The sequence below is a fragment of the Armigeres subalbatus genome, chromosome 2 (genome assembly GCF_024139115.2).
Source record: "Armigeres subalbatus isolate Guangzhou_Male chromosome 2, GZ_Asu_2, whole genome shotgun sequence".
NCBI lineage: Eukaryota > Metazoa > Arthropoda > Insecta > Diptera > Culicidae > Armigeres > Armigeres subalbatus.
In genome coordinates, this window is record NC_085140.1 from 416,575,518 (window position 1) to 416,603,305 (window position 27,788).

Consider the following 27,788-nt stretch of genomic DNA (forward strand, 5'->3'; position numbering starts at 1 on the left):
GGTATTTTGGCCATAACTTCCGAGCCCATGGTCCGATCTGATCAATTTTCAATAGGAAACAATGGGAGAGTATCCTGCGTCGAATGCAACTTGTTGCGAGTAAATCGGTTAAGGATAAGTACCTGAAAAATGAGTGACATTTTTTTTGGGTGTCTGCGCACAGACACACACACATACACACACACATACACGCACACATACACGCACACATACACACACACGCACACACAGACATCAACTCAATTCGTCGAACTGAGTCGATTGGTATATAACACTATGGGTCTCCGGGCCTCCTATAAAAAGTTCATTTTTGGAGCGAACATATAGCCTTTACGTATACTTTGTATACGATAAAGGCAAAAACTTATACTTTGCATTCACCCCATACATTCCCAAACTTATACTTTTCATTGGGACGATTCAAATATGACGTAACTACTTTTTGAGATTTCTAGACCCCCCTCCCCCCTCTGTCACGTCACTGTCACGTTGTATACCTAGTATATCCAGTGTCACAAAATCTTAGACCCGATCCCCCCCTAAAACCTGTGACATCATTGTTGAACGACCCCTAACTTATGAATATTATTAGGTTTTTGGTATTGAATCATTCATTAGGTAGCATAATGAAGTGTATTAGTATTTTCGAATAGGTTTTTGTCATATAACTTTTAATTTTTTTTTCTTTACGTGTCTTATAGCTTTTCATGTGACACTGCCGAGACTGCGCTAGTTTGCACCCGTAAACAGGCCCGCAAACTCGAAGCTGTCACTTTCTTAGAAGAACTGTCAATTCACAATAATATCAGCTGATTTTAAACGTCTCCTGAAAAGGCCTATAGTATGAATAGGCCTTTTTACGAGAGTTTAAAATCAGATGATTTTATCGTCAATTGACAGTTCTTCTATGAAAGTGACAGCTTTGGGATTGCAGGCCTGTTCAGCGGTTGAAAACAAGTGCAGTCTCGGCAGTGTCACAAGAAAAGGCCTATCGCCTATAAAACTGCTCGAAAAATGCCAGTGTAAAATACGGCCCTGGTTTGTTTTGAATTAATAAGAATGACAGCGCATCAGCATCAATCATGAATGATGATCAGTAGCTCTCGAAATCCCGGTTCAGACCGTTCGGACGCGTTGTTTACTCGGTTAACTTTTGGAATATTTCGTATTTTTGCGGTCATATATCCTTATTTAGCGAAAAAATATGTCCGGCCAATACCCGAGTGGTTATCAAAGTCCCAGTGGACACCGTGGCAATTTCAACAGTCCTATGATGCAGCAACAGATGAATCAAATGGGAGTACCGAACCAAATGGGAATGATGGGTTTGTATATTTGCGTTACCAATACTCCAAAGTTGATACATTTTTAATTAAATCCACAGGTTACAATCAAGGAAACGTCATGCAAAACCAACAGCAAATGCAATCCGGGGCGGGTCAAGTTGGTCCCGACATGGGTATGGGTCAGAATATTCAACAGCAACAACCGAATCCGAACCAAGGAACTGGCCAGGTTCAGCAACTACAACCGGGACAAAATCAAGCGCAGCAGCAGCAGCAACAACAGCAAAACCCTCAGCAAGGCCATCAGCTGGGAATGGCTTCTGGAGTGCAATCAGTTCCGGGTGCTACCCAATCCGTATCTGGGTCTGTCGGAGCTGTTCCACCGGGACAACCCAATCCGGGGCCCGGAACCAATACGCAGGCACCCAATGTGCAGCAGAAAGAGTTCAATTTGTTGTCGTTGTGCCGGATTGGCCAGGAAACGGTACAGGACATCGTCAGCCGGTTCCAGGAGGTGTTCGGCTTGCTTCGACAGATTCAGCCCCCCAACGGAACGAATACGGGTCTTTCGTCAAGCAACGATAAGAAAGCCAAGGTTCAGGAACAGTTTCGCACCATACGGTTGCTGTTCAAACGGCTGCGGCTGCTGTATGACAAGTGCAATGACAACTGCCAGCAGGGCATGGAATACACCCACGTGGAAAGCTTGATACCGCTGAAGGGTGAACCGGAACGGGCGGAACCAGTTCACTCGGAGGAATACAAGAAACTGATGCAGGAGAACCGAGAAAGTATTGAGGTTGTGATGATGAAAAACAAACAGCTGCGGGAGATAATCGACAAGATCCGACTGACGATTTGGGAGATCAATACGATGCTGAGTATGAGAAGGTGCTAGTTTGCAATCGGTGCAAATGTAGGTGAGTGTAACATTATTTAAAAGATATTTTTAATTACCACGTCTAATATAAGCGTATGAAAGTGGAAGAACGGAGGTTATTTTGAAAGAACGCTTCCATTTTCAAGCTGACGCACTTTGTAGATCGTTGGCTATGTTCGAAAGTTTTCTTTAAGTTTTCAAAAATTATTTTGTGTTTGTGGTGGATAAATATTACACTACATTTGTATATGCAGGGCAACAAGGCATCTCAAGCTCACCATCGTCATGGTATCAGCTATTTTTTCACAGTTTGCAGTGGCATCGACGATATTGATAATTTTCGACATAAAAACGACATATTTTATACCCTTTAGTAATGAATTAAGCAGCTTGTTAAGAATAGTGACGAAAAATATAAAAAGGTGTCTTAGCTGTTAATCACCCGCGCGGTCCTGGAACGCTCATGCAGGCTCGTCCATGCTACATGCCGCTTAGGGATGTTTTTTGTAAGTGTTGTACAAAAAAAAAAAAAAAACAATAGCGAGCATGCTCGAGTGTTAAGCGCATTAATGGACTCTGTTGAGACTAGTTTACCATTTTTAGTTGCAGGTTTTTCGGAACTATTAGCAAGAAATTTCCTATCCGACATGGGTATTTCTTTCTACAATCGCGCCCTTTTTATTTCAGTGATCCCACTAGCACATCGTATATTTGTTTCCGTTTTGGTATCCAATTGCACCTTAATCGTTATCAATTTGTTTCTCCTTACTTCAAATAAATAGTTAACTACCATTCGCGTGTTTTCGATTACGTCATAAATAGTTCGATATCACATCCTAAACACCAGGTATTATTTACAGAAGTAGTTTCATCTACAGTTACCCTTTGACGGCTGTGCCACGCTTACCCCGAGGTAAAAACTTAGAAGAACCCATTCACCCTTGAACTCGCGCACACCTTCTCTCTCTCAGCATCCGTTCATACAAGTTAAAACAATAGTACGTTCCGTCCTATCAAATTCGAAACCCCTCCCACTCTCTCAATCCATCGAGACATCCGCCAAATCAGCCGAAATCTTATCCTTCTCTCGAGGCCCGTTCCCGCTGGGGTTCTTCCGCCGTCGCAGGTTCTTCCTCGGTTCGGGGCCATTTTCAACCGCTTTCACCGTTCCGGCCAACGTTGCCTCGGGCATTGGTTTGAAGGGAACTTCGGCTAGCGGTTTCTTCGAATCAACTTCGTTGACATTACTATCCGCGGCTCCGGTGGGCAGCGGTTTGAACGGCTGCACATCATCCGGCCGAAGCGTTTGCAGTTGCTTCAATCTGGACTCCAACTCCGCTGCCGGAATGGTTCCGATCGTCTCCTCCTTGGTCGGTTTGTTCATATCGTACAATTGCTGCAGTTGGTTGTAGGCCGTTTCGGACATCGTTGGCGAAGCCGGCATACCGGTTGCCGCTCCGACCGCATCCCGGTGCTTATCCTTGTTGAAGTTTTGCTTCTTGCGGGTTTCCTTGGACCATACCTCCAGCCATGACTTACCAGCGGGGTTCAGTGGGAACTGCTTCTTCTGAAATTAGGAATCGGTGTAAGCAGGATTTGTCTGAAGTTGGTCGGAGAAATACTACCCTGACGAGTTGTTGATAGTCGTCCGAATCTGCGTTACGTTTACTGCTACTGGATGATGAACCTAAAAAAAAAAGATTTAGATTCGATAAAAATGCTGTTATTTGTAGTCTTTCTCGTACACCAAGTGTACCGTCTTTCAAGGTGACATTGGGCCTAGGGTGTAAGATTAAGCCAAAAACGAAAAATGGAATTATATGCTCCTTCGTATTATATGCGAGCCTTAACAAACAAATCAAATGGGACTCTTTTGCGTTATTCTGTGCAAATGCGTATTTAGGAAGGGACCATATGCTATTTTGCTTTGTTCCGAAAAAATGCGTGCATTAAAGGAAGGCAGCATATATAGTTTTGCCTTATTCCGGGCAAGGGGGCTACCCCAAATGGCATAATTTTGGCATAAGTCCGTTTGGCATAATGTCATTTGGTATAGCGAGTTGAATAGCCAGGGGCCATTTGGCCCTCCTTAGCCGTGCGGTAAGACGCGCGGCTACAAAGCAAGACCATGCTGAGGGTGGCTGGGTTCGATTCCCGGTGTCGGTCTAGGCAATCTTCGGATTGGAAATTGGCTCGACTTCCTGGGCATAAAAGTATCATCGTGCTAGCCTCATGATATACGAATCAAAAATGGTAACCTTGTCTAGAAACCTCGCAGTTAATAACTGTGGAAGTGCTTAATGAACACTAAGCTGTGAGGCGGCTCTGTCCCAGTGTGGGGATGTAATGCCAGTAAGAAGAAGAAGAACCATTTGGCATAACGACCGTTTGGCATAATAAAAAAATAGTCAAAATAATTTTAGGACGGTTTTAAAAAAAAATTATCTTCCTTTTACTTCCACTAATTTCCTAAAATCCACAAATTAGTGGAAGTAAAAGGAAGATATTTTTTTTAAAACCGTGTATCATTTTCTTCTAAGACGCTCGAAAATAATTATTAATTTTAGGGCCTTTTGGCATAATGACCATTTGGCATAAACATTAGAAGAATTATAAAAACTCTAGGCAGACTTCGAATGGAGGAATGATCTATTCATTAGAATTCTTCCAACCAAATGCATGCATGCTTTCTCGTTATAAGAAGAAATAGTGTGCTTTAAAAGATAGAATCATATACTCTTTTGCCTTATTCCGAGCAAATGCATATTTTTAAAGAAGGAGTCATCTACTATTTTGCCTTATTCCGGGCAAATGCTTACTTTTGAATAAGGAGTCATATACTCTTTTGCCTTTGCGGGGGCAGCAGAGACTATGTCCAAGGGCTTGACGATCCCTCCCCAGGCCATCTGCGAGTTGTGGTGCCTGCCTAGGATGTGGTGGGGTTTGACAGTGGGCCCTGTTAAACCTCTATAAAAAAACGGCATGTATCCGAACGAAGGCTCCGCCAAAGCGACCGTGTGCCGCTCAAAGCGCACAAGCCCAATGTCCTAGTGTTAGGTGGGACACTAAACAGCCCTGACACGACGGTCTTCCGACGAGACAGGAGGTTTGCGCAGGCCCAATAAGCCGCCTTTAAAAACAACCATTACGAACGACATAGAAGATAATACGACTCGATACAATCGGCAACGACCTAGGTGACGAATAAAGGATCACGATTGGAAGCTTGAAACATGGAACTGTAAGTCGCTAGGCTTCGCAGGTTGCGACAGGATAATCTACGATGAATTACATCTCCGTAACTTCGACGTCGTAGCGCTGCAGGAAATGTGCTGGACAGGACAGAAAGTGTGGAAAAGCGGGTATCGAGCGGCTACCTTCTACCAAAGCTGTGGCACCACCAACGAGCTGGGAACCGGCTTCATAGTGCTGGGGAAGATGCGCCAACGCGTGATTAGGTGGCAGCCAATCAACGCAAGGATGTGCAAGTTGAGGTTAAAAGGCCGATTCTTCAACTTTAACATCATCAACGTGCACAGCCCACACGAAGGGAGACCCGAAGACGAGAAAGAAGCGTTCTATGCATAGCTGGAGCAGACATACGATGGATGCCCACTGCGGGACGTCAAAATCGTCATCGGTGACATGAACGCTCAGGTAGGAAGGGAGAAAATTTATAAACCGGTCATCGGACCGGATAGTCTGCATACCGTATCGAACGACAACAGCCAACGATGCATAAACTTTTCAGCCTCCCGTGGAATGGTAGTCCGAAGCACTTTCTTCCCCCGCAAGAATATCCACAAGGCCACATGGAAATCACCTAATCAAGTAACGAAAAAGCAAATCGACCACGTTCTAATCGACTCAACGGCAAATTCTTCTCCGACATCACGAACGTACGCACTTACCGCAGTGCGAATATTGAATCTGACCACTACCTCGTTGCAGTATGTCTGCGCTCAAAACTCTCGACGGTGTACAACACGCGTCAGAGTCGTCCGCCGCGGCTAAACATTGGGCGGCTACAAGACGGTAGACTAGCCCAAGACTAAGCGCAGCAGCTGGAAGTGACACTCTCAACGGAAGAGCAGCTAGGCGCAGCGTCTCTTGAAGATGGCTGGAGAGATATTCGATCCATCATTATTGGAAGCACCGCAACCGCTGCACTAGGCACGGTGCTTCCGGATCAGAGAAACGACTGGTATGATGGCGAATATGAGCAGTTAGTTTAGGAGAAGAATGTAGCATGGGCGAGATTGCTGCAACACCGCACGAGGGCGAACGAGGCACGATACAAACGGGCGCGGAACAGACAAAACTCGATTTTCGGAGGAAAATGCGCCAGCAGGAAGATAGAGACCGCGAAGAGACGAAGCAACTGTACCGCGCTGATAGCGCACGAAAATTCTAAGAGAAGTTAAACCGTTCACGTAAGAGCCACGTGCCAGAGCCCGAGATGTGTAAGGACATAAACGGGAACCTCCTTACGAATGAGCGTGAGATGATCCAAAGGAGGCGGCAGCACTACAAAGAGCACCTGAATGGCGATACGCCAACGGTGGCGGTATGGTAATTAACCTGGGAGCACGCGCGCAGGACATACGACTTCCGGCACCGAATCTCCAGGAAATCCAAGAAGAGATTGGCCGGCTGAAAAATAACAAAGCCCCTGGAGTTGACCAGCTATCAGGAGAGCTGCTTAAACACGGTCGTGAGGCACTGGCAAAAGCGCTGCACTGGGTTATTACCTTGGTTTGGGAGGATGAGGTTTTGCCACCGACGAACCATGGAAAATAATTCAAATTTGCTACCTACGACGCCATGATGAAAAATCATCGAACACTATCGTCGCCCCCATAATGACTCGCGTAGTTTTCGTAGCTCAGCCACCAACCTACGTGTATTAACATAGTAGCGGAGTTGTGTCTTAACTCGTTTGACAGGAGCGATCACCCGAAAAAGCGAATGACCGTTTAAAAGTATGGGACAATCAGAAGCGCCAGTGACAAGTCGGTTCGTCGGTGGTTCTGCCGCAGGAGTGGATGGAAGGTGTCGTGTTTCATATCTACAAAGGGGACGATACATTGGATTGTAACAACTACCGCGAAATTACATTGCTAAACGTCGCCTACAAGGTACTCTCCCAGCACCAATCGCAAGAGAGTTCGTGGGGTAGTAGCAGGCGGGATTTATGGATGAATGCTCTACAACAGATCAGGTGTTCGCCGTACGTCAGGTATTGCAGAAATTCCACGTGCTCGCACATCATTTATCGACTTCATAGCTGCATATGATACAATCTATCGGGACCAGCTATGGCATCGAATGCAGGAAAACGGATTTCCGGATAAACTGATACACCCAGGTTTTTTTTTACGCGGTTGGAATTCATTAATTTCTCGGTTAACCTAAACTTTTAAAGCTTTTGAAATACCCCCTGAATTTTCTTTGATTTTTTGTGAATTTTTTCGTGGGGTTAACTCATTGTTTCATTTACGCTGAAGGTCTTTAACGACTAAAACCAAACCGTGTAAAAAAAACCTGGGTGTACAATTGATCAAGGCGACGATGGATCGGGTGATGCGCGTAGTTCGAGTTTCAGGGACATTCTCGAGTCCCTTTGAAACGCGCAGAGGGTTACGGTAAGGTGATGGTCTTCGTGTCTGCTATTCAACATCGCTTTGGAAGGGGTAATACGAAGGGCAGGGATCGACACTAGTGGTACGATTTTCACGAAGTCCGTCCAATTATTTTGTTTCGCCGACGACATTGATATTTATGGCACATAGCTTTGAGAGGATGGAGGAAGCCAAAATCAGACTGAAAAGCGAAGCTAAAGAGAAGACAATGTGAGCCACCCACCTCGAGTTTGCATCGGTGGTGACGAAATCGAGGCGGTAGAAGAGTTTGTGTACTTGGGCTCACTGGTGACTGCCGAAAATAATACCAGCAGAGAATTTCGTAGACGCATAGTGGCTGGCAATCGTACGTACTTTGGACTCCGCAATCGAATAGAGCTCGCCGCCGTACCAAACTGACTATCTACAAAACGCTTATTAGATCGGTAGTTCTCTACGGACACGAGACCAGGACGATGCTCGTGGAGGACCAACGTGCACTGGGAGTTTTAGAAAGGAAAGTGCTGCATACCATCTGTGCAAATGGCGGACGGTACGTGGAGGAGGCGAATGAACCACGAGTTGCATCAGCTGTTAGGAAAACCGTTCACACTGCGAAAATCGGAAGACTGCGGTGGGCCGGGCAGGTAGCCAAAATGTCGGACAGTAATCCGGTGAAAATGGTTCTCGACAACGATCCGACGGGAACAAGAAGGCGAGGTGCATAGCGAGGAAGGTGGATCGATCAGGTGGAGGACGATTTGCGGACCCTCCGCAGACTGCGTGGTTGACGACGTGCAGCCATGGGCTGAGCTGAATGGAGAAGACTTTTATGCACTGCAAAGGCCACTCCGGCCTTAGTTTGAAAATAAATAAATAAATAAATATATTGATTAGTTTTATGTTTAGGCATCAAACCACCCCTCATGTCCCCCTTCTTTTCTATGTTATGTTTCCAAATTAAAACGTATCATTTGGCATATTGTCAGTTGAATGCCATTTTTTCTCTCACGCCTCAGATTACATATTGAAAATAATGTCCTATTGGACAAATTTATAGGAACATTTAGGCGCTACAAGTTCGTCGTACCTCATCAGTAATTGAAATCTGGTTTCTTGGAAAAGTTGTACCGGCAGTAGGGGCAATATGAACATACGGGTTAATAGGGTACTGGGGAGGAGAAGACCGCCAGCTGCCATTGAGAGAAAAAGTAGAATCATTGAAATGTCACACGGTGTACCGTGCACGCACCCAACTTTGCGCAGCTCCTAACTTTGCGCATTTTGCGGTTATTTTTGTAATAGAATGCGTTTAAACTGAATTTCGAAATATAATTATTACTTGTCAGCACAATATACATGTTATCATAACAGTGCATGCATTTTTTCGCTGTTAAATGACATATTTTTCATTTTAATAGTCGAAACTTGTACTGAAAATAGTGAAAATGACCAAAATGGCGTGTTCTTAGCACAAATGACAAGTGACGGTTTACCCGAAAAACTGTATTTTTTGTAAATTTTTACATTCGCTGACAATTGATTACACATGAACCCAATAATTATAATATTGTAGAAGCCATCTCATGAGAATTTGGTTAGTTATTTACATTTTTCTTTAAAATATATGTTGCGTAATGTTAGGAACAATTTTTCAATACAGTGTACCTAATTTTGCGCACCACTCGTATTTCTTCGATATTTTCAACATTTATGATATACCTTGTCGGAATAGGGTTTACGCAAAAAAGTACTTTTGTTAGCTGTGGCCAATGTACATAAATGAGGCTGTACATACACCAACAGACGTGAAAACATACTAAGTATGTCGAATCATAAGAAAATAATGCCGGGCATCCTCATATTCTCAAATATGCTCAAATATGCCTACAAATGGAATGAACATAAATTGTAATAGTAGTATTAGATGAAAAAATAAAATTTAGATGAAAAATTGTATGATAGACGCTTGCTTCGTGTTAGAAATTTTCCAAGTTATGTGCGCAAAGTTAGGCATATAATAAGGGGTCTGCTTTGAAGTTCAATTTACTATTTATTTTAAATTTTTGTACCAAATTTAGTTCTTAAACAATAATATAATAATAATACTACAGCATGGAAACTATTTCAGGCAGATAGCTACTTTCTGTAAGTTGTACGAGTTGATTCAATTTTGCATTTCCTTAACTGCGCAAAGTATGGTGCGTGCACGGTAGTATAGGAAATGAAGTAAATTTTTGTTATAAAATAAAAATAAAAATATTTTTCAAAAAAAATCTTGGTTTAAGGGGTTAGAATTTTAAAAGCACACAAAATAGACATGATATCTAGATTTTTATTATTTTTTCGAATAAGCAGTTAATGCTTAAGATAGTTGAATTTCTAACCCCACAAACTAAAAATTGTTTGACTTATTTTTTTGTATAACGTTCTAGAGGCATTTTAATCCTCATTTTCTATATTATGCTATGTCAAATTTCCGTGATTCTACTTTTTCTCGAAATTTTTCCAGGTGGCAGTACTGATGAATGAACCACTCCCATATGAGCCACCCTCAATTTGAGCTTATTGACAAGTTTTATCACGTCAAAATTATATGATCAGAGAATTCTGTAAATATGCCTCAACGTGAAAACCACATTAAATTTCAATTCACACACGAAAATACATTTAAAAATGCAAATTTTTGCTGCATAGGCAGAATTACTATAAGAATTGAAATTTATAAAAGGTTTTTACTCAAAACTGATCAAAATACAGGCAAAAAATGCACCACAATCAAAAGATCTATTACCATTATTACAAGATCGCATATGTTCCTGGGATTGATCGCAGTGCCGTGGAAGAGGCTTTTGTGCCTTCTAAGAGGGAGACATCGAGGATTGGACTCACGATCAATACCAGCAAAACGAAATACATGGTCGCTGGCAATCAACGTGGGTTCATTAGTGGTGGTGGTAGCGAAATGGTGCTGGATGATGACAAATTTGAAGTGGTAGAAGAATTTGTGTATCTTGGAACATTAGTGACGTGCGATAATGATGTTACCCGCGAGGTGAAAAGGCGTATTGCAGCTGCAAATAGGGCTTATTACAGACTTCGTAACCAGCTTAAGTCCCGTAGTCTGCAAACGAAAACAAAACTCGCGCTGTAACTCTGATTCTTCCGGTGGCTTTATATGGCCATGAAACATGGACGTTAAAGGAGTCTGATCGGAGAGCTTTCGGAGTGTTTCAGCGTAAGGTGCTGCGCACAATACTCTGCGGTAATAGGAGAAAGGTATCTGGCGACGTCGCATGAACCACGAATTGTACCAGGTGTATAAAGGGCTGGCTATTATTAAGCTTATACAACACGGCAGACTACGGTGGGCTGGTCACGTTGTTCGTATGCCGTAAGTTGTTCGTAAGGCCGCGCACACGATGGCTTTTTGCAGTAGAAGAGGACGTGAGGGCGCTCAATGTTCAGGGCGACTGGAAGCGATTGGCCCAGGATCGAGTCCAGTGGAGAAGGATACTCCATTTCGGCGTAGGTTCATCGAAGAGCTGTAGCCGATCAAGTATCAACAGTAAATGCCCTTTTTTATGGTTATTATTAGTCATGAAATCGAATCTTCCCAACCTGCTACATAGTCAATTATTTCCACTGCTCCCAATACCTCACCTATTGGTCTAGTTCTTTGCTGCGGGCCGATTTCGAATTGCACCTGGAAGTCGGCATGTTCGCCTAGTCGGAAGCCAAAACCAAGTCGCGAGTCCGTTCCTGGAAACGAAAGAAACACCAAAAAGAAACATCAGCAAAACTGTGATTAGCCGGGCTTTGAAATCGAAAATCAAATATAAACACAGTCTGGCTGCGTGAGTTGTAAAGCTAAATAAAATACGAATCGGTGGCAGACGCGCGCTGAATGAATCGCCTCCTCTATCGACGGAAACAAGCGGTGCGGTGTAGGCCCCTTCGGTCCACTCTCGTCGCAAAAAATGAGCGAGCACCAAGCAACAGTCCGATGATGGGGGTCACTTTCGATTTCTTCGGGCTCATGATCACGATGACGGCGGCGGCGCGGCTGTGGCCGCATTCCGTCTACTCTCCTCCTACCCGCTTGCTTGCGATATTTTGTCGTCCGGACGATATTATAGCATCCATTCATCGGTGACCGGTTTTAGCTAAAGGGAGGAAGCGATTGATGAGATAATTGATGGCTCCGGTTACAACATGGGGAGATGTGTGGGTAGTCTATGCTATTACGAGTGACATCATACTTTCGCAAAGTAATTTAAGTTGTTGGAGATGTCTGGTTCTGTTATTAGCAGCAGGAAGATATGTATTAGATACATACGGAAATAAAAACACGGTTTCATAGGAACATGGTGGCAGGTTTGGTTGATTTGTGGGTACGACCATATGCAACTTACAATCTTGCTAAACACTGAACACGTAGACTGTAAGTGACTTTAATCGTTTAGAAAGTACGAATTTATATTTTGATGAATTTAATCAATTTTATTGGTACAATCTTGTTAAAAGCATAACGTCAATAAACTTGTTTTATGTTAGCTTCCTTCTTTCATCGTGATGTATCTCTTGGCATGACTGCATCTCATCCTCATCTGCTCGTTTTGGTCGCTGTATTCTATGCGTCTTTGTGTGATAATCGGACGAAACCAAGCGCTGTTCGCCATTCCTGCCCATTATGCAATTCCAGATTATGTGACTTTCTGGATCGGGCTAGTCGTAGTATGCATGATATTGTTATTTGTTATTAATTTTGTTTACAGTGGTTTTCTAAAGGGGAGAGATTTTTAACGCTTCCTTGGGGCAAACTTGCTCTATACTTGCTATATTTATTATTAGAGACGAGCCAGGCTAGGGCCGCAACTCTCCAATAAAGATAAAAAAATATTTATTATCACTTGTCATAAGACGAGTTTGTACAATCCCCTTGAATTCCACCACTTAATTGTATCTTGACAGATACGTATTTCGACCTCAACAGTAAGGCCGTCTTCAGTGTCTCGTACTTGACTCAACTTGAAGAAAATGATCGCAGCTTACACTATTTATACTATGCGTAGGTATAATAATTTATCTAGGTACATTTACTACGGTGCTTACTTCTACTCGCTTGTTGCGCATAGTCAAGTACGAGACACTGAAGACGGCCTTACTGTTGAGGTCGAAATACGTATCTGTCAAGACACAATTAAGTGGTGGAATTAAATGGGATTGTACAAACTCGTCTTATGACAAGTGAAGGCATTCCACTTAAAAGCTCAAAATAATTTTCTTAATTTATTATCAAATAGTTTAAGATCAACTCAACATCAATTCATAAATATCGAACTAGAACGAATAGATATAGAATAATCCATAGATTTTCACTGAAATTCTACGACGCAGCTTACTCATAAGATTTTCATTAAGGCCCGATGCCCACGTAGCGTATTTTCAACGCTGCGTGCACATGGCGTTAAAAGGACGCATGTGTGCATCGGGAAAAAGCGGTAACGCAGCGTCGCTGCACCGATGCACACCTGCGTTTTCTCAACGCCACGTGCACGTAGCGTTGAAAAAACGCTACGTGGACATCGGGCCTAAATTCGTTAACAATCAATATATCGCCGTAGTGTCGTCGTTTTTTCCCTCATGCAAATGTGTACCGGTTGGTATTAGGCGGCGTCTTTTTTAAATTTTTTTTTTTTATTTTTTTTTTATTTTTTTTTTTTTTTTTAACTGTTTTTATTTGCTAGTTATCTACTACATGCATTCATCTCTTAGACTAGGTGTTCCGTGTTTTCTTAGCACTATCATCCTTATTTGCTATGTTACGCTTTTAGTTATTATTAATACATTTCAATTGCCTCTGGCAGTTAGAATTTTTCCTCTGGTTGAATTGAACCATGTAGGAATTACAATGTTTTCAACTTAAACTAAAATTATCCTAATTAAAACTAAGGGTACAGGAGTTAATCGTTGCAATAGAAGATTGCAACGATTTTATCTAAAATTGAAATTATTTTGTTGGACATTTGTTGCAATGTCTCAATATTAGAAATTCTATGAAGTTCATTGGTACTATACCACGGAGGCAACTTCAGAATCATTTTCAAAATTTTATTTTGAATCCTCTGGAGTGCCTTCTTTCTGGTATTGCAGCAACTAGCCCATATTGGCACAGCATACAACATGGCAGGTCTAAAAATTTGTTTGTAAATCAAAAGTTTGTTCTTAAGACAAAGTTTTGATTTTCTGTTTATAAGTGGATATAGGCACTTAATATATTTGTTACATTTGGCTTGAAGGCCTTCAATGTGATTTTTAAAAGTTAATAGCAGAAGTCCTAAATATTTAGCTTCGCTAAACCAATTAATTGGAACCCCATTAATTGTGACAATATGTCTGCTAGTCGGTTTCAAATAAGAAGCTCTCGGCTTATGTGGGAAAATTATAAGCTGAGTTTTGGAAGCATTCAGGGAAATTTTCCATTTTGCAAGTAAGTGGAGAAAATATCCAAACTTTTTTGCAATCTACTACAAATGACACGAAGGCTTCGCCCTTTGGCTGAAAGGCCCGTGTCATCTGCAAACAAAGATTTTTGACACCCTGGTGGTAAATCAGGTAAGTCAGAAGTAAAAATGTTATACAATATGGGCCCCAGTATGCTGCCTTAGGGGACACCAGCCCTTACAGGTAATCTATCAGATTTAGTATTCTGATAGTTTACCTGCAGTGAGCGATCTGATAAATAATTTTGGATCAGTTTAATGATGTACAGAGGAAAATTAAAATTCATCAATTTTACAATCAAACCTTCATGCCAAACACTAACAAATGCTTTCTCTATATCAAGAAGAGCAACTCCAGTCGAATATCCTTCAGATTTGTTGAGCCGAATTAAGTTCGTAACTCTTAATAACTGATGAGTGGTTGAATGCCCATGGCGAAAACCAAATTGCTCATCAGCAAAAATAGAATTGTCATTAATATGAACCATCATTCTATTTAAAATAATCTTTTCAAACAGTTTGCTTATTGAAGAAAGCAAACTGATTGGGCGATAACTAGAAGCCTCAGCTGGATTTTTGTCCGGCTTCAAAATTGGAACAACTTTGGCGTTTTCCATTTATCTGGAAAGTATGCCAATTGAAAACATTTGTTAAATAAATTAACCAAAAAGGATAAAGAGCTCTCAGGAAGTTTTTTGATAAGTATGTAGAAAATACCATCATCACCCGGGGCTTTCATATTTTTAAATTTTCTAGTAATAGATCTCACTTCATCCAAATTAGTTCCCAACGTAGGGTCAAAACATTATCTTGGTTGAGAATGTCTTCGAAGCTTCGTGTAACCTGATCCTCAATTGGACTAGTGAGACCTAGACTAAAATTATGGGCACTCTCGAACTGCTGAGCATAAAATTTTAATAAAATTTTATTTCCCTCTTTAAGCGCTGGAATTGGCTTTTGAGGTTTTTTAAGAATTTTCGTTAATTTCCAAAAGGGTTTCGAACTGGGATCCAACTTGGAGACATTATTCTCAAAGTTGGTATTTCTCAGAATAGCGAAACGTTTTTAATTTCATTTGCAAATCTCGCCAAATAACTTTCAACGCGGGATCGCGAGTTCTTTGGTATTGCCTTCTTCTCACATTTTTAAGACGGATCAGTAGCTGAAGATCATCGTCAATAATAATGGAGTTGAATTTAACGTCACATTTAGGAATTGCAACGCCTCTTGCTTCGATAATTAAATTTGTCAAATATACGAGAGCATTATCAATATCATTTTTGGTATCGAGAGGAATATCAACATCAAAATTCCTATCGATATACGTTTTATATAAATCCCAATCAGCTCTATGATAATTAAAAGTAGAGCTGATTGGATTATAAATGGCTTCTTGTGAGATTTCAAACGTCACAGGAAGGTGATCAGAGTCAAAGTCAGCATGAGTTACCAATTGGCCACACAGCTGACTTGAATCCGTTAAAACTAAATCAATTGTAGAAGGATTTCGACTGGAAGAAAAACAAGTTGGTCCATTGGGATATTGAATAGTATAATATCCCGCAGAACAATCTTCAAATAAAATTTTACCATTGGAATTGCTTTGAGCATTATTCCATGAACGGTGTTTGGCATTGAAGTCACCAATTACGAAGAATTTTGATTTGTTGCGAGTCAGAATTTGAAGATCAGCTTTCAATAAATTCTTTTGCTGCCCATTGCATTGAAAAGGCAAGTAGGCTGCAATGAAGGAAAATTGTCCAAAATTTGTTTCAACAGAAACTCCCAAGGTTTCAAAAACTTTGGTTTCAAACGAAGAAAATAATTTATGTTTGATACGTCTATTAATGACAATGGCGACCCCACCACAGGCGCTGTCAAGACGATCATTTCTGTAGATAAAATAGTTTGGATCTCTTTTAATGGAGAGTCCTGGTTTTAAATACGTTTCAGTTATAATGGCAATATGCACATTATGAACTGAAAGGAAGTTGAATAATTCATCTTCCTTACCCTTTAGAGAGCGGGCATTCCAATTTAGAACTTTCACACAATTATTTTGATCCATTGAAACGGAGTCCGATAACAATTTTTTGTGTGTACTTTATACCAACCTGAACAGCTTCAGGAATGGTATTTGCTTTGAACATTGCATCAATCATGTGATGCAATTGTTCAGTTAAAAAATCAAAATCGGAAGCAGTCATGCTACCTGAATCGGCAACATGACCGTTATTTTCCGTTGGGACATGGGTATAAACCTCATTTTGAGAAGAGAAATTTGGTCTACCAGCAGCGATGTTTGCATACGTAGGTACATTGGAAAAATTGGAATTTACTGAAGTGCTTGCTACCCGTTGACGAGCGGCAAAATTTGTTTGTGAATTGTGGTGGGTATGAATTGCTCGACCGGTAACCGGTTTCGAAATTTGAGCGTTTGAAAATTTCTACCCGTCGAATCTGGGATCCGATTGGAATTTCCCGTCATCAATTTTGCACGGGAATTCAAAACTTTTTTGCGTGAAGGGCATTCCCAGAAATTGGATTTATGATTGCCCCCACAGTTTGCGCACTTAAATTTATTGGAATCTTCTCTCACAGGACATGCGTCCTTGGCGTGAGAGGTTCCACCACAAATCATGCATTTAGCATCCATGTGACAATGTTTGGTTCCATGACCCCACTTTTGGCACTTACGGCACTGGGTAGGGTTTTGGAAATTTCCCCCAGGCCTGCGGAAATGTTCCCATGTAACACGGACATGAGACATAATACAGGCCTTTTCCAAACTTTTCATATTATTTAGTTCACTTTTGTTAAAATGAACTAAATAAAATTCTTGAGAAATGCCCCTCTGGGAAGTACCAGAATGGGATTTTTTTTTCATCTTAATTACTTGGACTGGTGAAAATCCAAGTAATTGAGAAATTTCAATTTAATCTCATCCAGTGATTTATCATCACTGGGAGACCTTTCAAGACGACTTTGAACAATCGCTCAGTTTTGTCGTCGTATGTGAAGAATTTATGGCGCTTCTCAGTTAAATACTTAAGAAGACGTTTGCGATCGTCAAAGGATCCCGGCAAAACGCGGCAGTCACCCTTCCTAGCAATCTGAAATGAAACCTTGAACCCCTGAAGGTTACTCAAAATCTCATTCCGGAAGCCAGAAAACTCGGCAACAGATACCACAATTGGCGGAATCCTTTGCTTTTTCGCATGAATCGAATCACCTGGGCTAGAGGTATATTCGATTTGCTCAATTTCATCATTAATCAAATCGAACTGATTGCTCAGTTCGATTGGAGAAGAATTATTTCCGATATTAGAGTTAGAAGGAATATCTGAATTCTCCAGCTTCCTTCTATTTTTTCCGCGCTTGGGCAGGACGGTCTTGAAACCTTGTTTCTTAGAAGGAAGTGGAGAATTCAAAGACTCCTTCCTCTTGTTTTTGTTAATACTCATTGCTGAGCGTGGAGACGTGACCTTCTAAGAGGGTTTTTCCCAGAACGGGGTCCCTGCAGGATTACCACCGCTTGTCGGAATTTTACTTCCGCAAACGGGTCCAACGGAAAACGAAGGCACGGGTCCTTGCAAAGATCGTAACGGGATCAGTGGGTACAAATAGCGCTAAGAAGCACCGTTGAAATTAAAATAGCTTCGGGTAGTATAAAACTTCCTTCCGCAAAGAGAGAAAGAACCGCACAGCACGAAAGCACGATGCGGTCTGATCGTTTTTTTAATGTTTTGAATGCATTAGGAAGTTGTAATGCAATTTATTCAAAGATTAATGGGATATGTGAATAGCTAGTCTTTTGCAAATTGTGTCGAGTTCATTACGACCAACCTTTCTAATGTGTCTACATCACTAAAAAGCATTCCAACTTCAAGTGCTCTTATGTCTGAACTCCATAGAGTATTCTTCAATCATTAGTATTTAAAAAAGTTTTCTAGACTCCCTCCCGCCTAGCCAGGATCGCTTGCGCTCTGAAAGGTTCTTTTAATACTTAATTCTATGTTTTTCACATCACAAAATACGAGGCTAGACCACTACTAATCGTCTTCAATATAACATATTTACCTCTGATATGCACGATTGAATTTTAAAATCAAGTTGTTAAAAATCATTGTTCGCAGATGGCACGGGCCTGTTCGATATGGGGCTAGTTTTGGTGCCATAATGTAGAGGAGAATAGTCAAATATGAGGCGTTTTCATTGTCAAGAAAACCAAATGGCTAGTTCATTTTAATAGAGTAGGGCAAATAAGGATGATAAATATAACACTGGGCGATAAAATAATAACACTGGGCGACAAAATCAGAAACAAAAAATGGTGTTCGCGATGCTTATGTGTGTTTTGTTTGATTGAGAAAACTTCGAGATTATTTGGCCATAAAGTTGGGAAAGGTACTCGCTTTGGCGGCGTTGAAATCACTTGTTTAACTTGATTACATGTACATATAAGTTTAAAACCTAAGTTATTACGATAATGTAAGTTACTACGATATCTGAATGTCCCCATGAGTGTGCTCCAGGCAAAAATGGGCCTCCCAGGGGAAACGATAGGTAGAAAGTTTAAAAACAGTTCAGCAGCATATAAGCATAAAAGCATATGGAGACGCATGATACATTTGTGAGATGATTTATCTTGTGACTGAACTTGTTATCCAAATTTCATCACATCCGTTTTATTAAATAAATAATCAAGTGTGCAAGCATTTGTATGGAAGGGAAACTGAACCTAACCTGAGCCTAATTGAATATTGGGAAGTACATGTTCTTGGCTAATATGTCGAATACTGCGATCAAGAAATCATTAGAATCATGATTTTTAACAGCAGGTGCCCGGGCGTCTTCTAAGCTATTTTCACAATTCTATCGCACTGTAGTTTGTTATGTTTCAATGAAGCCTTTTTTTTAAGATCAACCGAATGCTGTCATTCAGAATGTGGTAAACTTCGATTTACGAAATGCGATATGAGTAAAATTTACTGATTCAGAACAACTTCAGAATGGAAATAAACCCAGTTCGTCTATGCAAGCCCCTAAAGCATGATTATATCGGTTTGATGCACTGCCGTAATCTGAAGAAGTGACGTATGCGCCATTTTACAACATGCATGTTTTTTTTATTTTTCTGTTAAAGAGTTCGATGAGTACTACTCGTTAACACCATTTTTGGAAAATGTTAAATACGTCACTTTTTCAGATTACGGCAGTGCAGGTGTTCTTGGTTCTCCAAATTGTTGTGGAGTTCAGTTCAATTGGTCTACAAGGTCAACTACGCCTAGTATCGAATCCATATTAGTTTGATTCAGATGTTCCAGGTTCTTCAAATTGTTCTGGAACCCAGATCAATTGGTCTACAACAGCGTTTCTCAACCTGGGGTACATGTACCCCTGAGTGTACCTTTGCTGGCCTCAAAGGGTACCTCGCACAAAAAAGCGTAATGGTGGATGTAGAAGTAGTTCAATAAAAACTTATTGGTGAATTTCTGATATTTTTTTGTTCTAAAACTTGGTATTGTACAATTGTACAATCAGTAAATTAAAGACATTTGAATCCTGCCAGCACAGTGTATGAAGAGCTGTGGGACAAAAGATCCAAAAGACAAAACGCCAAATGATCAAATTTTAAAAATCTTCTATGTAATCTACCTGATCGAGACAAAATGTTAAATAAGATGTAAAGAATATGCTTTTGAACTAAAATCTACAATCTAAAGGTTTGGAAGTCTCCATTTGAGAGACATGAAGGCTTTTGTCTGTAAAGCTCAATTCTTTCGTTAAAAGCGGCCTTCTGCTCTGCTGGAAGTCTCGTTTAGAAAGACTCCGAAGCCTCCTTCCAATAGGCTCAGAAACATCCTTCTAATGGTCTCGAAAGCCTCCTTCCAAGCTGCTCGTAATCCTCATTTCGAAAGTCTCCAAAGCCATCTTTCAAGAAGCTCGGCAGCCTCCTTCAAAGAGGCTAGAAGGCCTTCTTTCAAGAGGCTCGGAAGCCTCCTTTAAAGAGACTCGAAAATTTCCTTTGAAGAGGCTCGGATATTTCCCTTCAAGAAAAGCGAAACTCTTCTTCTAAGCGGCGCTGAATTCTTCTTTCAAGGGGCTTGGAATTACTCTTTCAACATACTCAGAAACCTCTTTTCAATATGCTCGGAAGCCTTTTTTCAAGCCACCAGGAGTTATTGTTTTAAGAAGCTTGGTAGCTTCCTTTCGGAAGACTGAGAAGATTCTTTTCAGGATGTTCAGAAGCCTCATTTGAAGAGGCTCGGAAGCCTTTTTTAAGAGGCTCAGAAGTCACCAAAAGTCTTGTAGGAAGCTTGATACATAAAATTAATTCTAATTGGAAAGTTTCACGGAATAACGATCATTTCAGCCATCTTTTTAGAGAGTCATATATTCCGTTAGTTTTCACATCAATTAAGAGTTACGCTTATTTTTATGGATGGTTCTCCTAACAGCAGATGCAACTCGTGGTTTATTCGCCTTCTCCACGTATAGTCCGCCATCTGCACCCCACCATAGATGGTACGCAGCACTTTCCTTTCGAAAACTCGCAGTGTGCGTTGGTTCTCCACGAGCATCGTCCAGGTCTCGTGTCCGTAGAGAACTACCGGTATAATAAGTGTTTTGTAGATAGGCAGTTTGGTACGGCGGAGAACTCTATTCGATCGGGTCGTTTTGTGGAATTCAAAGTACGTACGATTTCCTTCCATGATGCGTCTCCGAATTTATCTGCTGGTATCGTTATCGGCGGTCACCAGTGAGTACACGAATTCTTCAACCACCTCGATATCGTCACCATCGATACAAACTCGTTATGGGTGGCTTACATTGTTCTCTCTTGAGCCTCTTCCTATCATGTACTTCGTCTTCGACGTATTGATGACTAGTCCAATCCCTTTAGCTTCGCTTTTCAGTCTGATGTAGGCTTCCTCCATCTTCTCAAAGTTCTTCTTCTTCTTATTGGCATTACATCCCCACACTGGGACAGAGCCGCCTCGCAGCTTAGTATTCATTAAGCACTTCCACAGTTATTAACTGCGAGGTTTCTAAGCCAGGTTACCATTTTTGCATTCGTATATCATGAGGCTAGCACGATGATACTTTTATGCCCAGGGAAGTCGAGACAATTTCCAATCCGAAAATTGCCTAGACCGGCACCGGGAATCGAACCCAGCCACCCTCAGCATGGTCTTGCTTTGTAGCCGCGCGTCTTACCGCACGACTAAGGAGGGCCCCGTAATATCGTGCCGTAATATCGGCGAAACCAAATAACTGGACGGACTTCGTGAAAATCGTACAACTCGTGTCAATCCCTGCCCTTCGTATTACTCCCTCTAAAGCGATGTTGAAAAGCAGACCCATAATTACCCAGTGCAGCGCTCTAGCCATAGCCTCACCACCGTGTTTAAACAGCTCTCCTGGTAGTTGGTAAACCCCAGGGGGTTTGTTGTTTTCCAGCCGGCCGATCTACTCCTGGATTTCCTGGAGATTCGAAGCTGGAAGTCGTATGTCCTGCGTTGTCTGCCACAAGTTGTTATTAGCGCGGTACAGTTGCTCCGTCTCTTCGCGGTCTCGATCTTCCTACTGATGCTTTTTTCTCCGAAAAATCGTGTTTTGTCTGTTCCGCGCTCGTTTGTATCGTGCGCCGTTCGCCCTCGTGCGGTGTTGCAGCAATCTCGCCCATGCTGCATTCTTCTCCTCAACTAACTGCTTACATTCGCCGTCATACCAGCCGTTTCTCTGATCCGGGGGCACCGTGCCAAGTGCAGTGGTTCCAGCTGCTGTGCGTATTCTTGGGCTAGTCTATCGTCTTGTAGCCACCTAATGTTAAGCCGCGGCGGACGACTCCGACGCGTGTTGTACACCATCGAGAGTTTTGAGCGCAGACATACTGCAACGAGGTAGTGGTCGGAGTCAATATTCGCACTGTGGTAAGTGCGGACGTTTGTGATATCGGACTACCGTCCCGCGGGAGGCTGCAAACCCAACAAACAATTTTAGCTGAATAATTTTCTAGCTGAAGAAGACTATTTTTGTTGGGAAGTTTCAAGAAAAAGAAGAAGAAGAAATCAATCTAGCTTATCCATTCAAGTTCCTAGTACTTTTATGTGCGTATTATGTGCAGTCCAAATTAGTTTGATGCAGATGTTCTATGCTCTCCAAATGCTTCTGGAGTTCAGATAAATTCAACTACTAGGTAAACTACTCGTTGTATTAAACCAAAATTAACCCAGCATGTCTATACAAGTCCTTAGAGCCCTTGCGTATTATATGCAGTCCAAAGTAGTACGATGCGGATTTTCTAGGTTCTCCAAATCGTTCTGGAATTCAGATCAATTGGTCTACAAGGTCAAATACGTATTACATCCGATCGAAATCAACCCATCATGTCCACACAAGTTACTAGAGCCCTTATGTACGTATTATGTGCAGTCCAAATTAGTTTGATGCAGATGTTCTAGGCTTTCCAAATTGTTCTCTAATGTAGATCAATAAGGTAAACTACTCCTGATATCCAAACGAAATCAACCAAGCAAGTCCATACAAGCCCATAGAGCTGTTGAGTATTATGTACAGTCAAAATAAGTTTGATGCAGCTGTTCTAGGTTCACCAAATTGATCTGAAGTTCTAATTAATTAGTCTTGCAAGCCAACATTACCTGGTATCAAACCAAAATCAACCCTGCATGTCCATACAAGTCATTCGAGTCCTTGTGTATAATGTGGAGCCCCGTGTGTATTATATGTCGACCAGTGTTATAATATTCCTGATTTTTTGAGTTGCAGATTAAAGCAGAGGCAGTTTGTTTACAATACTCTGCGTTCTTTTACAAAATATAAATATAAATATACCCAATGTAGTCCAGTTACCTTGCATGTGGGTTTGTCTCTGGATTGACGTTTGTGGCGGTCAACTGCACCCACCGTTCCGAGCATTCTGACCAATTTGGTAAATAAGCAGGTGCTGACGAAGTGGATTCAAAGCAATGAAGCGTGTGCGGTTCTGTTCTCAACAGAGCAATGCCATTCAACATTTGGCTACATATCCCTGAACCAAAATACAGCTACGAGCAGTTCTAGAATATCTCATTTTCAATGAGAGATGTCACGCGATGTTTACATATCTGCCCTTCTCAAAAATCGTGCAAGTGTTCAATATCTGCTTTATTTTTGTGTTTATTATGACTTTTAACTTGGTGAATTAAAGTAATATGATTAATTTATCGACTAGTCACTATTCTTCGAATGTATTTATTAAAATAATTTAGAAATTTTAATTTTGTAATAGAGCTCAACATCCTTTCATGACTGCCTTTCATGCGAAATTGACCACGATTCTTTCAATTGGTCGCCTAAAATAGAAAAAAGGCGCTTTGCTCTCTGTCTTACGACGATCACGACGTTTAACGAGTATCATACACTAGATAGAGTAGCAGAACCCTTTTTATTTATTTTTTTCATAATGCTGAAATTGTGTCGTATTTTCCTCATGATTCCTTTATTATCAAATACAAAGAACTCTTCCTTACTTGATATTGAGGGACCATCGAGTTAGGAAGGTGTCGAGATTGTGGACACATTTATATTTTTCTTCCAAAATATCAAATACTTTACGTAATATGTAGAAATATGGTTTAGGGTCATTTGTCAGAATGCTATATTTGGTCGACTGCCGTTTGGTCGAATATTTAAAATTGATTTCCTTATTAAGTGAAGTGAGAACTGAAAAGTGAGATGTTCGAAATTAATAGTAAATCGTTAGAATTGAGAAATGAGATGTTCGAAGCCACCACTTCTCACTTTTTACCTTTCACTCCTTGATTCTCTTTCTTCTCGGATCGCAGTTACCCGCGTCTGAGAATGGTTGTGTTAAAATTCCGCTTGTCAAAAAATACCCGCGTAAATGTTTAAATTGAAAGTCAGCCGATTTGAACTAGAACTTGAAGCTGTGGTTAAGCTGCCCTGTGGACTTGATCAAATGATGGATACGAATTGGGCTTCCAGGAACTACATGGCAAGCTAAACAAATCTACAGGAACATCATCTTCGGAAGACGAAAAAAAAACCCTGGCCATGATCACATGAGATAGGAAATGTCTCAAGCCTGGAATAGAACTCGCAAACAGTTAACCGGTGAGATCCAACCATTTTGGTTAAGTTTACACTACTAATTTAAAAACCTGCAAACATGGCTATGATATTTAGGAAAATATTACACAAATGACTTCCATTTTCAGCCACATAATTCCATCTCTATGACACATAGGACTTTTGCGTTTAAATATATTTTTTCTATACCATCTCTCGCCTTATCGGTAAAGATAGGACAATGGCTACAATTATGTGGAGAAACGTTTTAAGCTCTTTTTAGTGGAATGTATTCAACCCTCTAGAACGAGTTTAGTACTTTCCATGTGGTTCCACTACGTTTTGTTATCTTTGCAGATGCGTGTTTCGGCCTCGGTTGTGGGGCCGTCTTCGACATTGAGCGCGGCTTCACGGTTAGGGTCGAGATGCGTATCTGCGGGGATAGTAGAGCGTGGTGAGGTGGTGAATGGAGTGAGGTGAATGGAGGGTGCTGAACTTCTCTTAGATGGTACAATTGTGTTCCAGTATTTGTAAATTTGAATGACAGGGTAAGGGATGTATTTTGAGGTGCTTCTCCATACAACATGTATGATTATCGTCTCCAATTTAGCATCTTATATTGCACCATGTACGATTTTATGTTGACTAGGAAGCGACCGTGTGCCACTCAAAGCGCACAAGCCCAACACGAGTGTCAACCAGCACATAAGGAATAATACCAGTGAGATCCTGATTGCGGTATACTGGTCGCGTCAAACGACACACATACGCGCGCGCGAAAGTAATGCAAAATAAACGACATGTAAAATAAACGTAAATTAACAAAATATGTCTGACTGAACATTCTTATTTAACCTCAAATAGAGATAAAATAAGGGTTACTGATTGACATTAGTTTTCCGATTACTATCAATGTGGTTGAACAGCCGTGAATATTACTTTATTTTGAATTTTAATTCCGTTTCTTTTTTACTTTCATTACGTTTAAGAAATGATGACGCGGGCTAATCCGAAATTCAAAAGAAAAACCACGAAAAACAATCGCTCGCTTTGAGCGATTGATTGTTTATCCTCGTGAAGGATGAACAATTGAGCTAGGAAATAATCATTAACATTATTGTGTTTTTAAATATCCGTACAAATAAGTAGAATAGAAGTTGCATAGGTCATATCACTTTCCATGGTGAATCCCGATCTATGTTACTGATTACCCCACCCAACTAACACTCCTTCCCGTGATAATTGTGGAGATGCAGAGGTATTCTCGGTCTCTAGTAGCAACAATAACCACACACAAACATTCCCTTCCTCTCCCAACTGACTGTAAGGACTTGGCCGGCGCCGTTATTGACCAACATTTGCGAGCTGCTGAAACGTGCACTTCGAGAATAGATGGTAAATCCCAGCCACTATTCACTTGGATCGTAGTGCAATTTGCACCAGTTCTGGTCAATCACGGAGTAGCAACCATTGATATGTACAGTCAGTCTAAGCTAAGCTAAGTTCACTCCTTGATTCTCTTTCTTCTCTGTTCTCACTTCACTCTTCTCACTTTTCACTTCTCACAATTCACTTCGTTCTTATCACTTCTCATCATTCACTTCGTACTTCTCGCTCCTCACTTCTCACTTTGCATTTCTCACTTCGAATTTCTTACTTATTTTTTCTCACTTCTCATTTTTCACTTTCGCTTCTTACTTCTCACTTTTTACCTTTCACTTCTCACTTTTTATTTCTCACCTCACTTCTCAATTCTTACTCCTTACTTCACTTCAGGGTTTTTCTAAATCAGCTATGCAATTTTTAGATCTCTTTATTTATGTTTGTATGATATGCAGAAAGCTTCAAAAACGTTTGAATAAGGCTGCCGTACTTTCTTCCCAATTTCATGATAATTGTATGTTATTCCTATTTTTGAGAGCATTTTGAAGGTTGCAAGGGCCGTGCACTAATCACGTAAGGGCTAACGGAGATAAGAGGACGTCGGTTATTTTCGCTCCATATAAATAAAAAATATATTTTAAATGAAAAAAAATCTTACATGGTGAGACGGTGAGTTGAAAAGTCCATGAAAATCCCCCAATAAAAGTAGAAACGAAGATGATTTGTTGATATTGTGGGGTCCATAAAAAAATGGAATCTCAATCATTATGAGAGTTTAATAATCCTAATATTTTCATACTAAAGAATTACGGCTCCGCAAAGCGTCATACACGATTGAGCCTATTAAATAAAAAACCCAGAATTAATCCACCTACAGTGAGATTTTGACCCTTCCTTAATTAAAAGGAAATATTTTCAGACTCCAGTATTTAAAACGAGATAAAACTACTCAACCTCCCACGGCGATTGAAGGTGTAAATGACAAATTAATTGCCTACCAAAAGGCGGATTCCATGGGTTGAGTGACAACAAAACGAATGATTCCGCACTGTACATCAGGTTGCCTATCTATCAGGCGCTCGTCGGATTGAATAGTTATTGTAACATGTGGTAACATGGTTGGTTAGAAACTATCGTAACGCTGGCAGCATGTATACTCGTAATTTCCAGAGACCTTGATATTAATTAATCCAGAACTAACTTAATTAGTCTTTGATCTGAACGAAACTCAATAGCGTTCAATAATAACATATATTTTGCCTTATGGCTGCCTAATTTTGTAAAACTAATGATGTTTAATACCTTAAAAATGAGCGAGATTTATATGTCAGTAAATTTTAGAATTTGCACACATACGCACACATACATGCATATAAGTGGTCTATTAGTATCCCAAAACATGCTCACATTTGTTATCTAGCTTTCACTAAAGAAATTTTTGAAATTCCTTCAAATTTTTACGTTTTTTGCTTTTCTGAGAAGGTTTTGTGGTACATGCTTTAATCTGTTCCTCAATTAAAATCAATTGTTTATTTGAAACAAATCCGAAAAATAAGCATATTTTCATATCATATCACTTGTTGTAATTATATTTTCAATATTAAAGTGAATTTGTTTCAATTGCCATACATTTTATTTCATAATTCAAGAGGTTTATTGATAGATTAATACATAACACGCCTGCGTAACGCATACAAAGTGAAATTATAGACACTTCCGAAGGAAGGGTCAAAAATAGTAAACAAATACTAATATTTGCATTGATTTTTGAGATTCTGTGAGATTTTTGGCAATTATTTCTTTGTTTTATAATTCTGGAAATATTTTAAGGATTTTTTGAAAAAAAAAACATTGAGATCCGGAAGGTGTTATTGAAATATTGAATGAAGGAGACGTGAAACCGAATTTTAATGAGATTTTGTGAATAAACCTGATTCTGTTCTTCCAGTGGAAAACCGTAGAAAACCCTGGCAACAATCGAATTTTCTGCCATTTTCGGATGTCGCAAGCGCAACTG

General features: G+C 40.7%; 2 protein-coding genes across 3 annotated transcripts in view; one reads left to right on the forward strand and one right to left on the reverse strand.

The window, feature by feature from the left end:
- Positions 1 to 1,079: 1,079 nt before the first annotated feature.
- On the forward strand, positions 1,080 to 2,957 carry LOC134213410 (mediator of RNA polymerase II transcription subunit 30). Of its 2 annotated transcripts, XM_062692450.1 has the most exons (3): positions 1,080 to 1,325; positions 1,385 to 2,206; positions 2,854 to 2,957. In XM_062692450.1, exons 1-2 carry the CDS (start codon positions 1,205 to 1,207, stop codon positions 2,182 to 2,184), a joined length of 921 nt encoding a protein of 306 aa, XP_062548434.1. In that variant the 5' UTR covers positions 1,080 to 1,204; the 3' UTR covers positions 2,185 to 2,206; positions 2,854 to 2,957. The 2 variants fall into 2 exon arrangements, with proteins under 2 accessions (XP_062548434.1, XP_062548433.1); XM_062692449.1 differs by lacking the exon at positions 2,854 to 2,957 and having other exon boundaries at positions 1,385 to 2,276.
- The window catches only part of LOC134213411 (uncharacterized), a 58,111-nt gene continuing 33,164 nt past the window's right edge, over positions 2,842 to 27,788 (reverse strand). Inside the window, exons 4-6 of the mRNA XM_062692451.1 lie at positions 11,451 to 11,549; positions 3,792 to 3,853; positions 2,842 to 3,733 (exon numbers count right to left, since the gene is read on the reverse strand). Coding sequence (XP_062548435.1) covers positions 3,206 to 3,733; positions 3,792 to 3,853; positions 11,451 to 11,549 — 689 coding nt within the window. The 3' untranslated portion in view covers positions 2,842 to 3,205. The remainder of the gene's footprint in view (positions 3,734 to 3,791; positions 3,854 to 11,450; positions 11,550 to 27,788) is intronic.